Source organism: Pyricularia oryzae, chromosome 4 (assembly GCF_000002495.2).
Source record: "Pyricularia oryzae 70-15 chromosome 4, whole genome shotgun sequence".
Taxonomy (NCBI): Eukaryota; Fungi; Ascomycota; class Sordariomycetes; order Magnaporthales; family Pyriculariaceae; genus Pyricularia; species Pyricularia oryzae.
In genome coordinates, this window is record NC_017851.1 from 5,208,535 (window position 1) to 5,221,921 (window position 13,387).

A 13,387-nucleotide genomic window follows, 5' to 3' on the forward strand; every position below is an offset into this window, starting at 1 on the left:
CACCATCACATGCTCGCGTCAGCAGAGACTGCCAAATTTGTACGGAGATGTTTACTCGACGATACTTAATTATAATTAATCCGAATCCAAAAGGGTACTCCGTAGGTACGTGAATACTCGCATATTTACGGAAGTACGCCTCACGCTCGTTCCCGTGTTTATTTTATGCCGACCGGTAGAGGCGACAGCCACGTCTTCCTCTGCATTAGCTACTCCGTACATGCGCCTAGTGGCGGAACACAAAAGTAGGGAGGTGGATGGTAGTTTTTCGCACTTTCTCTTCTTTTTGTGACAAAAAAAATGACAAGCTCGAACCGTGTGTCTCTTTGCAGTTCTTTTCGGCACTCCGACGCTTGTCACTGACTGTCAGCTCAGGGGAGAAAGCGACCGAGCTCCGTCAAAGTGCAGACGGGTGAGACGGCTTGTGGAGAGTGGGGAAGACTCCATTCGACTTCCCCCTCTGCAAAAAAAGGCCTCTCCAAGCTCTCCTCACTTCCCCCCATGTCATTCGATGACGTCGGGCAGCAAACGCCCCGCTTACACCGAGCAAGCGAGACATCCGCCTTCTTTTTCAAAAATGGGGCTTGCATGCTTCATATAGGGGTCGGTGGCTTGCAACGCAGCAACTCAGCAATAAACAATTGCCCAATTGAAATATTGAGCAGTTGTGCCTGAAAAGACCATGCCGGTACATGGCTTGCATGTCTGCACTTTCCACTCGCTGCATGCGCATGTTATGCTTGTGCTTGATGAGCTGTCTGGTGTCTGCAAGGAGGACCCTAGTTGCTTTCGACTGGGCAGGCCCAGGGAAGCAAGCTAAGTAGCAGCTAGCAAGCCTTGCAAGCTTGCAAGGTAAATATTATTTTCATGTTGGTTTCGTACGGAGTAGTGCTATATTATTCTTAACGAATTCCTAGGTCCATTTCATACATGAGAGCCCGATCTTAGCTTCCGTTAGGGTTGGGCGACCATCGAATGCAACATATAGCGCTCCAACGTTAATTCATCTTCCTTCAGCGTGGCAAATAGTGGATGATATGCAAGGCAGGCCTGCCTAATCACCACTAACACAATATTCTCCACGATGTATCCCGAAAGCGAAAGTGTTGAGAGCCGAACTAACCAAGTTTTTGGGAAGGGCCATAACTTTAACCTCTGCAACATTATCGCTAACACATGGTTCCGGACAAATTATTTCGCAAATGGACTCTGCGTATGAGAGGGTCACTGGGATAGGTATCCAAACTTTCAGGAACGGAGACATACTCAAGGTATACAAGATGGCGTTTTTTCAATATTAGATTAATTACCCAGAAACGGCGTTCGAGCCCTAACAGAAAGTTGGTAGTAATTAGAGATCAAAGTAGTTGAAGTCTAGATTCTAGATAAGGTGCAAGCCATACTAAAGCCTAATGAACGCCCAAACATGCGTCTAGATCCTCGGAGCTATAACAGTATTTCGGCCATGTTGTTACTCGCGGCGTGCACTCTAGAAAAAGTATTATTTTTCTTCACTACCTAAATGGGTATCTAAACTTACTGATCATATAGTCAAAACTGGAGATCGGTTATGAACACAAATAGATTAGCTTGTAAAAAAAGCTTCTCTCAATCATCTGTACACCTCATACACCCTGTGCTCTCCTATTACAAACCACGGCGACATCATGATGCACGCCCCCTAAACTACAGGCTCCTGCCTCTTCTCCTCCGCCTCGACATCAACCGACTTGCCCTCGGCCCTCCTGAGAAAGTCAATCAAGCCGACGTCGCGTTGCGCCTCAGCCAGCAGCCTCGCGTCCTCGGCACCCGTGTGGCTGCCAAAGACGCGGTCCATCTCCTCGAGGCTGACGTCCTTGGTCTCGGGCAGGTAAAAGTAGATCCAGGCGATGCCGGCGGCGAGGAAGCCGGCGAAGAAGATGTAGGTGCCCCAGGCCAGGGTCTGGAACATGGGCGGCACGAAGAAGGCGATGGCAAAGTTGTTGAGCCAGTTGGACGAGGCGCCGATCGAGGCACCGCGGGCGCGGATGCTGAGAGGGAAGATCTCCGAGATGACAACCCACGAGGCCGGGCCCCAGCCGAAGCCAAAGGCACCAATGTAGATCCAGATCAGGATCACGGACGCCCAGCCCGCGGCGGGGTTGTTGGGCCAGTCGTGTTGGAACTTGGCTACCACGATGCCGACGGTGACCATGGTCAGGAACATGATGATGGAGCCAGTGTAGAGCATGGGCTTGCGGCCGAGCTTGTCGATGAGCAACTGAAGAGTGAAAACGGTTTACTGTTAGCATCGTTCCCATGTCCTTTTGAAACAGGAAATCCTTTTTCCTGTAATTCCATCCGACTTACCATGGCGGGAATGGTCGACACCAAAAACACAACACCCGTGACGCCCGTCGCCAGCAGAGCGATGGTGCCCTCGGTAAAGCCAAAGCTCATAAAGACGTTGGTGGCATAGTAGATGATGGCGTCGATGCCAGACCACTGCTGGAAGAACATGACAAGCCAAGCCGTGGCGACGCGCTTGACGTTATCCCAGGTCTTGAAGCACTGCACGTAGGCGACGATCTCGTGGACCCAAGGGTTGCGGTTCTCCTTGTTGGCGTACTGGGGCAGGGCGCGCGCAAAGGCCCTCTCCTCAAACAGCTGCTGGGCCCTGATCTCGAGCAGCTCAACCTCGACGAGCGGATCGTCGAGCTCCTTCTTGCGAATCCAGGCCAGGGTCTTGCGCGCTTCTTCGTAGCGGCCCTTCTTGACTAGCCAGCGCGGCGAGAAGGGCATGAACCAGATACCGCCGGCCAGCAGGATCGCGGGGATGCCCTGGATGATGGACGGGAGGCGCCATGCCATGTCGGACTGGGTTGCGTCGTGTCCGCCGATGTAGTTGCTGCCGTAGCCGACCCAGAAGGAGAGGAAGATGCCAAAGATGGTGGCCTGGTGTTTGAGGTTTGTGGTTAGTAAGTGGACTGGGGCTGGACAGCTGTGACCTTTCTAATATGCAAATATAATAAAAAAATACTCACAAACTGGTAAAACGAGACAGTAAAACCACGCGTCTCGGGCGCCGAGATCTCAGCATTGTACAGCGGACCGACACCACTGAACAGACCAACGCCGAGACCGGTAAAGAAGCGGCCGGCGTACAAGAGGTCGGGCTTGCCCGCGGTGGCGCCAATGTACAGGTAGCTGCCCAGGATGACCCAGCAGCAGGCGGTGAACATGGTGTATTTTCTCGAGATGACCTCACTGAGGATGCCGGCGGTCAGGGAGCCCAGGATACCGCCGAGCTGCAGGATGGAAGTGAGCCAGCCGGTCGCGGTGGGTGAGGAGACGACGCTGGGGAAGTTCTCCTTGAAGCGGTACATGGCCAGCGACTGGGAGAGGATGCCCTGCTGGTAGCCATATTCGAAACCGCCAAAACTGTTGATCGAGACGACGTCATGTTAGTGAATTTTTGTTGACATGTCATGCCATCAACATAGACTCGCAAACTACAAATGGCGACTTACGATGCGAAAAGGGCAAGCAGGACAAGCTTGGGGTTCGCCTTGATCGAGCGCCATCTGTCTGTCTGGGCCTGCTCTTGGACACGCTGGGTTGCATCGTGAACTTCAATACGTTCCGTTTCGGCTTCACCCGCCGTGGCGGTCTTGGCCGTCGAGTCTGCGTGGTTATCCATCCCCGGTCTAGACTAGGTTCTGGTCAAGAGCTTCGGCAGAGAGATCAACAGAAAGTATAATAATAGGCTTCGAAGCTTAGAGTTCGCATCTCATCCCAGGCCCGGCCCTGTCAACCTATTTATGCTTCGGCAGCAACCGACATGACGACTCGGAATTACATGGCCCATTAACTTTTCTTTTTTCTGCCCTGTCTCTTTTTCGTAAATTTTCTATTTCTAGCCTTGTAATTTTTTAATCTTCCTTTTTTTTTTTTTTTTCTTCACCATCACGCGCTTCCCCCTCACAACCGAGGAAATTTCCCCGTGGATCCCCATAATCCACATCGGCCCCAGTGTGTGAAGATTTGGGGATGGTTGCGGGGTTCACCCGCGAGGATGAGTCGGCGAGCGTGCCAATCAGACTCTGTCGTGTCATGTAATAGAAACCCGACGGCAATAAAAGCAGCAAACAAGGGTAGCAACCGATGGAGTCCTCACGCACCCGACGGTTGGGTAACCTGGGTCACTGGTTCCGGAAGAGCTTTCACGCGGTGGCTCTAGGTAATTGTCCGGGTTGAAAGGCTCATGGGGGAGCGCATGGAGTTTCCAGGATCGGAATTCATTTGGGACAGAGTCAAGAAAAAAGGGACAGATGACTGAGTTGGTCGTCATCCTCGTCGTATTCATTAAAGATGCGGGTTGCGTCTCGATCTAACCCAAATATGTCGCGTGCTTCATGAAACCCTGATCCTTCCTCAACCTTTCAAAGTCCTCATCTCTTAGACTGATTGCAAGCGCGATCCCTCCCTCCGGCGCCTCGGGGAGCAGGTAAATCAGGCCCTCGACGAAATCGAACCCAGGCCTCCTAATCGTGATTGGGCTTCCAACGCCTGGACCAAAGTCGGCTCCCTCAAATAAGCTCTTGAGCAGCATCCAGGAACTCAGCATTACGTCCTTCGATGGATCAACCGTCGCGGTGAGCGAGATACCCGACTTGTCGGCAGAACGGGACAGAACAGTTGCGAGCGCGCGCGTGCGGCCCACCAAGCCCCACTCTTGGCCCGTCTTGTCGGCCGTGAAAAGGGCAGAACGCATCTCTCCCGCGACGACTCCGAGTGAAGACGGCTGGACGAGCTCTTGGGGCTCGTGGGAGTGGAAGTTGAGGACTTGCAAGAGGCCAGGGTAGGTGGCTGGGACATGGAAGTATTTGCGCACATCGACGGCTCGGGTCAGCTTGACTTTTTCGGACGGATCTGCGAGACGTGGCAGCCGTGCACGCGTGATGGATTGCCAGATGAAGGCCGTGATGGCGTCGTCTGTCGACAAGAATGGCACCGTCGAGTCCTTGGGCAGCGTGCTTGTTGCGTTATCCTTGAGCTCGGCCAGTGAACTGGGGCTGAAGGTGAAATAGGCCCATCTGCCACTCGGCGGAGGGGGAGGGGCTGTATTTGTAACGCCCTCTGCTGTCACCGCTTCACTTTTTTCTTTGGATATCTGGCTGCTGCTTACTTCGGGACCTGGCGTGTAGTCATCGTCCAACAGTGGTACTAGGTTGTCGCGTGCCATGTTACCGATTCGTATCTCCTCGCTAGAAAAGGTGTCACCACGACAAGCTTTGGCAATCATGGCAATCACCTGTCCCTGCCCTGAAGCGTCCATTGTGGCATGCGAAGCTGCAAAGGTGAGCAACAAACCGCCTTTGACAAATACAGCGTGCACAGACAGTACCTCCCGGGGACCGTCGTCAGTCGCAAAGGTTTTACGCCGGGATACCACACTTTGGTCGAGCATTTCCATGGGAAATCCTGCACTTTTCAATGCCTCGAAGCTTGGTGATGAGTTGTCGTCGCGCAAGTCATTGGTAGTGAAGATAGGAGCCCCTGTCAAGCGACAGATGCTAAACGTTCCGCTATTGCCTGCACTGGCGCCGTGGTTGACGACCTGGCCTGCTATCCATGGGAATGCATCTGCTGTGTGTTTGATGCCTGTTTGGAGTCGATCAATGACGTGCTGAATGTCGGTCCCGTCGCTCAATGGAAAACCGAGCGTTATTTGGGTGTATAGATGCTGGAAGAATGGCTGTTGTCCCAGTATGTCCAGCTTTATATTCGCATCGGTGTGTAGACCGTCCATTGTGGGTAGGTAGGTAATTTGGGTTTTTAATTGGGCGTAGAAGTTAATTGTGAGATACCTTGGTCTGTCTAATTTCAAAATTAAAAATCATGCCCCCAAGCCTATGATGCTCTTGTTTCTATATTGAAATTGCTGTATCCTCCATGACCCCGATCGTCGGTGTGTTCGCGCCTACCATTCAAGATCCAAAATGATTCATTCTTAGCAACGCTCGCTTGGCAAAGATTCCTGCGCGAATGCGGATTGCAGTGCGCTGCACGTGATTGCTCGTGCCGTTATCAATCAGAACATGGCCAAGACTGAATGTAAGCATGCAGCGGGGCGAGAAAGCTTGGTGCGAACTCAAGGACGGGCTTAAGCAGTAAAAATACGAGAAATGCATTTTCTCTTCTACATGTCTGGTTCAGCGCGGAGATTTTCGGACTCTTTTTCGTCAACCTAATAGGCGAAACTGAAGGCTTAACTGGAGACGGAAAGCCTAACGTCGGTGTAAGCAGGTCTTGCTAATGCGACTACTGCCACGGCCAGTGCAGGGTGGGTAAGGTAGGCACCAGGTACAGTGGGACCTCGACGCGCTCTGCCTGTCAAAGAATTAGCGTGGTCGCGTCCACTGGGATATTTGCTATCATTCCTAGTTAGGTAGGTACCTTAGGTAAATGGAAGACTTTGGAATGATTTGCATTAAGGTTGCGTCTTTAGCAAAAGTCCTTGGGCTACTTCGAACAAGGCTAATAAAATCGCAAGGTACGGAGTATAATCTCCCTAGGTCTAGTAATACTCTAGGCGCTTGTATGAAAGCTGGCAAGATCTTCTGGCCAAAAAGGTGCTAGAGATCGTAAAAACTACCGGTACGCAGACACCTGCGAATTAGGTGGCCTAGTAAGTCTCGCTATATATTCCAGCAAAAGAATTATGGGTCGTCGAATATAGATAGTCTTAGTCGAAAGCCAAATCATTCACCATCGAAGAGTGTTCTGCATCTTCCCCGCCGGCCTGTTGACCGTTGAAGCCACCTTCATTTGACCAGCCTCGTTCCTCAGCAACCGCCCCACCTAGACGAGTTTGACTGGATCCCTCAGAGCACTGACCTTTTACCACGGATCCACCGAGATTTGCCGTCGAATCAAGTCAATTCGCTGCCAACCTTCGCCTGCGCCCGCCTTTTTTTCCATCATCGTCATCTTGGTGTATTGATTGTGCGACAGACTTTCGGTCTTTGCGATCGCTGCCAAGGGAAATTTGTCGACTGCCCGACTTCGTGTGCATACCTTTATTTGCCTGCACATCAAAAGTCGGGGCGACCTTTCACCAGTCCATCAAGTCGTCGGCTTACCCCCTTTAGTCCGTGCCGATCAGACCGTGTCTCAGCCAATTCACGCTCGCCCGCCTCCCGATTTTACTGTTGTGATCCAAGCTCCAGAAAGCTTCGAAGCTTAACCATCACGTCCAACACGCGGCGTGTCAATCGCTTCAAATTCGCCCATATAGAAAGACCAAACTGCACTATAGACAAACAGGTTTCAAATCCAGTCTCTCCATCCCTTTCAACCAGGACTTCCCTTCTTGTGGGTGGCTGCATCCATTCAGCTACCTACCGATCGGCCATGTCAACACCCGGTGCGGACCTGGTCAGCCAGGTCTCCAATGGCCCTGTCGATGAGCCATCTGGGCCGACCACACCCGCTGCCTTGTTAGAATCGCAAGAGACACTCCCTTCCACCGAAGCGCCTGCATCCCCGAATGAAACCGCAGGGTCGTTGAAGTCAGACCGCGTCGATGAGCGCCCTCAATCAGCCGTCATTCCATCCTCCTTGACGCCGCCTCCATCTTCTCAACTCCCCACCGTCAACGGCGGCGCAACACATGCAGATTTGCCAAACCCAACCAGGGCCAGCATTCTTTCACCACCTGACACCAGCCTTCCAAGCTCTCGGAGACCGCAAAATGTCGCGCCGCCGTTTGCACCCCCGGCGCCGGACGAGGTGATTGGGGCGTCGCCAGACCAGCTGCGACTGATGGTGGAGCGACTGATCGTAGAAAACAGGCGAGTCAATGCCGAAGTTGCATCCCTCAAGATGCAGGTACACATGTCCGACTTTCACCGTGCGGAGGCTGCCAAACGACACAAGGTTGAGCAGGAGATGCTTTGCCGTGAAGTTGAGGCACTTCGATCGGCCGAGCACGCGAGGCAGGCTCGCCGAGAGCTGAGCTCGGTCTCTAATTCATTCCAAGCCAAGCACTACCAGCTCAAGGTGGCTCACGACGAACTCATTGACGAACATGCGGTTGTCAGGAAGAGGCTCAAGGCCGCCAAGAAGCTCATCCAGGCCAAAGAAGAAGAGATTGAGAATTTGAAAGACGACAAGGAGGAGCTTGTGATACGCCTGAGGGAGAACAGAGACCACCTGAATGCTTTTCGTAGCCCAGGTGGTATCTTTCACGGGGGCGTGACGCCCAAGGCTCAGGGCGCGACTTCCCCAACACAACCGCGCAACACACCCCGGCAAACCTCCAAGCCACCACGACGTGAACCTCGGGTCGCCCAAAACCACAATGAAGCCCCGTTTACAATGCTGCTCGAGGTCCTGAATGCGGAGAACAACAGTGCCCCGTCGACCCGGACCACGGCCACCCGACCGATGCCCAAAATCTCGTCTAAACATACCAGGAACGTACAGTCAATGTCATCGCTCCCCATAACTCCCGCGACACGACCCCGTGCGGACTATGGTGGTCTCCTTCCCTCTGCCGACCTAGTACCGCAGTCTGAGCCACCACACAGATATGGAGGACACCGCATGCAGCTCGTACCGTCCACGCCAGTTAGAGACAGCGGGCGCAAGAGCAGAGAGAGCACAATCTCGGTTGACGATAACGCAGAGCTAGCGCGTCAGGCCTTGGCCTCGGTTGCCGCGCAGGCCCAGTCTTTCGCTGCGTCGCATCATGCCGCCGCTGGTACCGACAGCGGTAGCTTTCACGGAACTGGAGATCCGCACCCGTCGACCCAGGGAGAACAGGACGAAGAGGAGGTGTATGAGAGCCAGGCCAGCCAGGCAGCGTCCGAGATGCTCCGACGCGATCCGCGCGAGAGCTTCGAAGTCATCGCCTCCCGCGACGGGACACCGAATCCCCCTTCGGCCCCGGCTGAGAAGAGCGCTACGCTGCAGCAGACGCTATTTGCGGGGATAGGCAGGAGTGGAGTCGCCATGGCTACCGAGAAGAGGAAGTTTAGCGGCGGCGCCAACGATGTGCACAGACAAGAGATGACCAGCCCACATAAGAGGGCGAGAATTGATGGGAACTTGAGGGAGGGGGGTGTAGGTCTTGGCATCTACGGCCAGGATTCCTGAACATGACTTGTGGATGTTGACTTTTGTGGAAAGGTTTCCAAGAGCATTTTTGGGGCGTTCCTCCTGGCACCAGGTTTGCTTGTTGGCTGAGTCTACGGATTAAGAGACTTGAGCTGACAAAAGTGTTGCAAATTGGATAATGACTATATGAGGCACTGGGACTGGCACCTTTGGTGGCATGATCCCTTGTAGAATGTTATGGCCTATCTAGGTAGAGATTATGATTTCACGAACGACTCTGTTGTCCATTTGGAACTAAACTTTGTTCCATAGGCTGACTGGCCGTGTTCCAATTCGGGACTATCTGGCTTTTGTTTGCTATACCCTACAGATTGTAAAGCTAGATACTTCTCTTGCGGGATTTTATCTTTGGTTTGAGTAGTGATAGTCAGGCTCAGTCAACTGCTGCTTGGCCGCATCATCGGCTCAAGTGCCGATGGTTCTCAGATAGAAATGTCGAGATAAGAAAACCAAGGTACAAAATGGAAATCCATTCCCAATAGCCGCAAAACAGCATCGAATTGTATCTGATCCAAAATGGAAAAGCAGGTACATAGCCGAGCTGTAGTGCAACCCACCCTTCCCCCACTCCCCTTTGGCGGGCAAGGCGGGGTGTCCGCGCTGACGACAGCCAAGTCCCATATTGGAGGGTGAGAGCGGCTCGGCTAGTGGATTTGTTCAGTTGGCATTTTAATTTTTGACGACGTATGAGCGGGAACGCATCAGACGAAGGGTCGCCTCGAAAGGCAAATACACAAGTAAGCTGGGTTTTACTACAAATCACCGATCAATTGTGCAAGTGGGAGAAAATTTCATCTGTGTAATGCTCAATTCGAGCTCAGATTTGCGTCTCTATTTCTAGAAATTCATAATCTGCCGTCCTGTTCCGCCTGTGATATCTCTGCAACCGATTCCTTCCGTACCGTGTCCCTTTAGAAATGCGTAGCTCATGTCATTACAAAGTTGTGAAAAACACTTCCCCCAATGTTGCCCCGCTCAAGATTCCCTAGCTTAGCCGTGTGTTGTTCATCTTGATTGATCTTGCGAGTGTTGCAGAGTCAAGACCATGGTGGGCCAGGTTCAAAGTCGTAGGAATGAGGTGAAGCTTGTGTGGTCGAAGGAATAAAAGACCGATGACGAGGACAAAGGTGCCATGTCATGGTGTCCTGTAGCGGTTGTGATTGATTTATTTGCCGCATGCGGTGCAAGTGCCTGGAGAAGAAATGTCAGTCTTGTGCGTCGGATCAAACCGAGGAGTGGAGAGGTGGTTGAAACATACACTTGTCACCGCAGTTGCAGGACGAAGCACCGGAGCATCCGCAGTTGCCAGCCATTGTGATTGTTGGTGGGTTTGTTGAAGAAAAAGAGTAAAAAGTTGTTTGCAGAGTGTGTAGATTGGTTTGTTTGTTTGGATGATTGTGGATGGAGATGAGAGAGAAGAAGAGACGCAAAAGGGGAAAGAAAGGATCCTTATATAGACTTTTCTTCCATTATCAAAGACCCTTTTCCGGAAGAACCCATCAAAGTAGGTACTTCCCCGCTGATAGAGGCAGGAACGATCTCCTGGGCACCCGGCGCACGGCAAGTGGCGAAAGCGTCATTTGTGCGCGATGCGGCTTTTGTGCGTGAAAACCCCAAACAAAACAAAAAAAGATTGCAAAGGCAGGCATGACGCCGTCTTACCGACCGGACCCCTTCCCATCGGCTGCCCGTAATCAGAATGTGGGGCCGTTTTGGGGGTCGTAATTGGCTGCGCCATTTGTGCCCCTCGCGGGGTTTTCGCGTGCATCGATCTAATCCCCTTGGGGCCTTGGCGTTTTGCGAGATTTGTGCGTGAATCTCATCCAGTTGTTTACTCGGCGTTTCTCCATTTTTTTTGCGTTCCGACAGCAAAGAAACAACTGGTCCCCCCCCCCCCCCTTATGGAATGCATGACATTGCTCCCGTGTCAACTTACTACGTGGAAAGTGCGTACGTTTGGTACCAATGGCTGCGATTCTCCTGCGGCCCAGATCAATCGGGAAGGTTCCAGGGCATGCTGTCCTTGGCTTGCGTGCGGGTGGCCACGGCGACCAACTGTTAATCGTCCACGCCATACAAAGGTACACGCAAGCTGGGCAACCAGGCATCTTCCTCGCCTGGTAAGTTCTGGCGAGTCAAACCCACATGAGAGAAGGGCTCGGGCCTACTCGAATTGACAACACATGCCCTGTCCCGTTCAGCAGCTGCTGCACGATAGTATGGGTTTAGCATGGAATGCTGACTTGGAAACTTGGTGCTTTGTGCCCATGTGAGATATTTTCAAACATAATAGTACTTCTAGAAATACTTTGGTATAGATTACATAAAGACCATACATTCTACGCTACTGATCCCTTGCTGAGTTTACCTCACCAACCCTCCAGGGCTCGGTATGTCCACAAGGTCCAGCAGATCCCCCACTCTACTCTACGTTGTGATCAATTCTGTGCTCGTTTGGTTTGGTACATGTCAGTCAAAAGTTCTGGAGCGGAGAAGACCTGGTTCTAGATTTTTTGACCTGCCCCGATTTCACCAACAACAGGGAGTGCACCGGCTTGGCTGATATGACCAGATTGCCATTTCCGAGGCCGACTCGCGAGTTCGGTATTCTCCACAGCTTTTTTTTTCACTCGTTTCGTTTTCGGAGACCTTTCCTATCAGGAATCACGTGATTGCAGAAAGATAACGGGGGGTTTTGTCTTTCGTCGACTTCGTTTTCGCAACTTGAGATTGTCGACTGTGAGTGACAAACCACATTTCTGTTTGCGCTTAAGAGATCAAAACATGTTTGCATGGTGATTGTCCCTGTTTTTGAAGACAGTTTGGACCGCGTATATCATTGACAAAGGATCAGACGCCTGTGCATGCTGATTGACGGCGGATTATATACAATCACTTCAGTTCCCTCTGGACAACAGAAACTTGCATGAGGAAACCAAGCCATTTTCTTGCTTGCCGGTCCTCAGTCTGAGTCTATTTGTGGCGAGGGCATCCCGAAAAAATAATATTCAGCAGGTAACTGTCCACCGGCAGCAGGATCCACCACCGTACAATCCCTGCCAGTGAAAACTAGATACGATTGGTTTCCGAGCTTGAATCTGGTGGAATCGCCGGCTGGAACTAGGCGACTCTGGCCTCGAACCATCTGATCAGTTGCTCTAAATCTCAGTACCACCACGCAGTTGATGGGAGCTGGTGTTTGTAGGTCGACCGATCGCTCGGAAACATATGGGTGTGCGGCGCCACCAGAAAAGAGAGTTGCGGCGGCGCCGGCTGCGAGAATAGCTGAGAGTTGCATGATGAAAATCTTGTTGCGGAAGGATAGGGGAGAGGATAAGGGAATAGAGTAACAGATGAAATATAGACTTGGAATGTCGGAATAGTGAAACAGTACACATGCTTTCCCAGACTTCAGGCAGAGACTGGAGATATTGGGGACCTTTTATACTATTACTATTATGAATATAATAGCAGTAGGAATAATATTAACCAAGTGTGGAGCTTGTGATAAAAAGAATAGATATATATTTAGTATAGAATGAATTCGCTAATCTCCTGGTCTTAATGCACCCGTAAAAGTTAAAATAGTCCCGGGACTGATAACCTAGGGGGATTAATCGTGCAGAATTTTTTCAATTAGGAGAACTCATAGTAACTAATAGTTAAAACGGAAGAAAGATTAGTACTTTTTTTTTGAAAAAGAAAAAATAATAATAGGAAAACAGCAGGAGTTTTAATACACTATTTTTATAATATTACATAGCTGCAGGGACTAGAAGATATCTTATCAGCGTTTTTATGTCAATTATATAAGAATGGGTGTGGTTATTTCAGCGGGATCGTTTAATGTACGGCCCTACAGCGCACATAGTTACCGATGTATAATTCCATATGAAAATCAATTGTATATTAATCATTTTCAACCATTTGCACCGTCCCCCACCACTTTTACAATGTGCAATGCGATTGAAAAAAACCTAATCGCATACGCGCGCATTTATTTTGCGTTAAATATAGTAAAAATGGTGCGAATGCTAAAAGACTATGGTAATTTACTGGCCACTTGACTTTGGGTTTGTAGTTTGTGGAGGTTACACCTAGGTAGGTACCTAGGCAGGTACCTATGTACCGTAAATTATTTGCATTGTAAATGTATCCATATGTCCGTGGGGCTGAAAAAACCATACCCATACGAATTTGTATCCTGTAAAATGAATATAAACAC

General features: G+C 51.0%; 5 protein-coding genes across 5 annotated transcripts; 1 reads left to right on the plus strand and 4 right to left on the minus strand.

Annotated features, from left to right (window-relative positions):
* Nucleotides 1–1,483: 1,483 nt before the first annotated feature.
* Nucleotides 1,484–3,940, minus strand: MGG_09778 (quinate permease). The gene is made up of 4 exons (XM_003717519.1): nucleotides 3,510–3,940; nucleotides 3,024–3,420; nucleotides 2,350–2,934; nucleotides 1,484–2,260 (listed from the first exon to the last, which is right to left on the minus strand). Exons 1-4 carry the CDS (start codon nucleotides 3,677–3,679, stop codon nucleotides 1,682–1,684), a joined length of 1,731 nt encoding a protein of 576 aa, XP_003717567.1. The 5' UTR covers nucleotides 3,680–3,940; the 3' UTR covers nucleotides 1,484–1,681.
* A 244-nt stretch (nucleotides 3,941–4,184) lies between these two features.
* Nucleotides 4,185–5,963, minus strand: MGG_09777 (trichothecene 3-O-acetyltransferase). Its single transcript, XM_003717520.1, has one exon. The coding sequence runs from the start codon at nucleotides 5,789–5,791 to the stop codon at nucleotides 4,370–4,372; it is 1,422 nt and encodes a 473-aa protein (XP_003717568.1). The 5' UTR covers nucleotides 5,792–5,963; the 3' UTR covers nucleotides 4,185–4,369.
* A 945-nt stretch (nucleotides 5,964–6,908) lies between these two features.
* Nucleotides 6,909–9,656, plus strand: MGG_09776 (uncharacterized protein). The gene has a single exon (XM_003717521.1). It carries the CDS (start codon nucleotides 7,396–7,398, stop codon nucleotides 9,139–9,141), a length of 1,746 nt encoding a protein of 581 aa, XP_003717569.1. The 5' UTR covers nucleotides 6,909–7,395; the 3' UTR covers nucleotides 9,142–9,656.
* MGG_17265 (uncharacterized protein) lies at nucleotides 9,505–10,475 on the minus strand (the record flags this gene model as incomplete). The annotated part of the gene is made up of 4 exons (XM_003717522.1): nucleotides 9,505–9,508; nucleotides 9,720–9,806; nucleotides 10,065–10,071; nucleotides 10,421–10,475. 4 exons carry the CDS (start codon nucleotides 10,473–10,475, stop codon nucleotides 9,505–9,507), a joined length of 153 nt encoding a protein of 50 aa, XP_003717570.1.
* Nucleotides 10,476–12,124: 1,649 nt separating this feature from the next.
* MGG_17266 (uncharacterized protein) lies at nucleotides 12,125–12,570 on the minus strand (the record flags this gene model as incomplete). The annotated part of the gene is made up of 1 exon (XM_003717523.1): nucleotides 12,125–12,570. The coding sequence occupies exon 1, from the start codon at nucleotides 12,458–12,460 to the stop codon at nucleotides 12,125–12,127; it is 336 nt and encodes a 111-aa protein (XP_003717571.1). The 5' UTR covers nucleotides 12,461–12,570.
* Between the last annotated feature and the right edge of the window lie 817 nt (nucleotides 12,571–13,387).

Coding starts and splice junctions, on each gene's coding strand:
- MGG_09777 (XM_003717520.1), bottom strand. CDS start 5,791: ATGGACGGTCTACACACCGATGCGAATATAAAGCTGGACATACTGGGA.
- MGG_09776 (XM_003717521.1), top strand. CDS start 7,396: ATGTCAACACCCGGTGCGGACCTGGTCAGCCAGGTCTCCAATGGCCCT.
- MGG_09778 (XM_003717519.1), bottom strand. CDS start 3,679: ATGGATAACCACGCAGACTCGACGGCCAAGACCGCCACGGCGGGTGAA. Junction 3,421..3,509: donor CTGCTTGCCCTTTTCGCATC/GTAAGTCGCCAT, acceptor CTCGATCAACAG/TTTTGGCGGTTTCGAATATG. Junction 2,261..2,349: donor TGTCGACCATTCCCGCCATG/GTAAGTCGGATG, acceptor TTCACTCTTCAG/TTGCTCATCGACAAGCTCGG.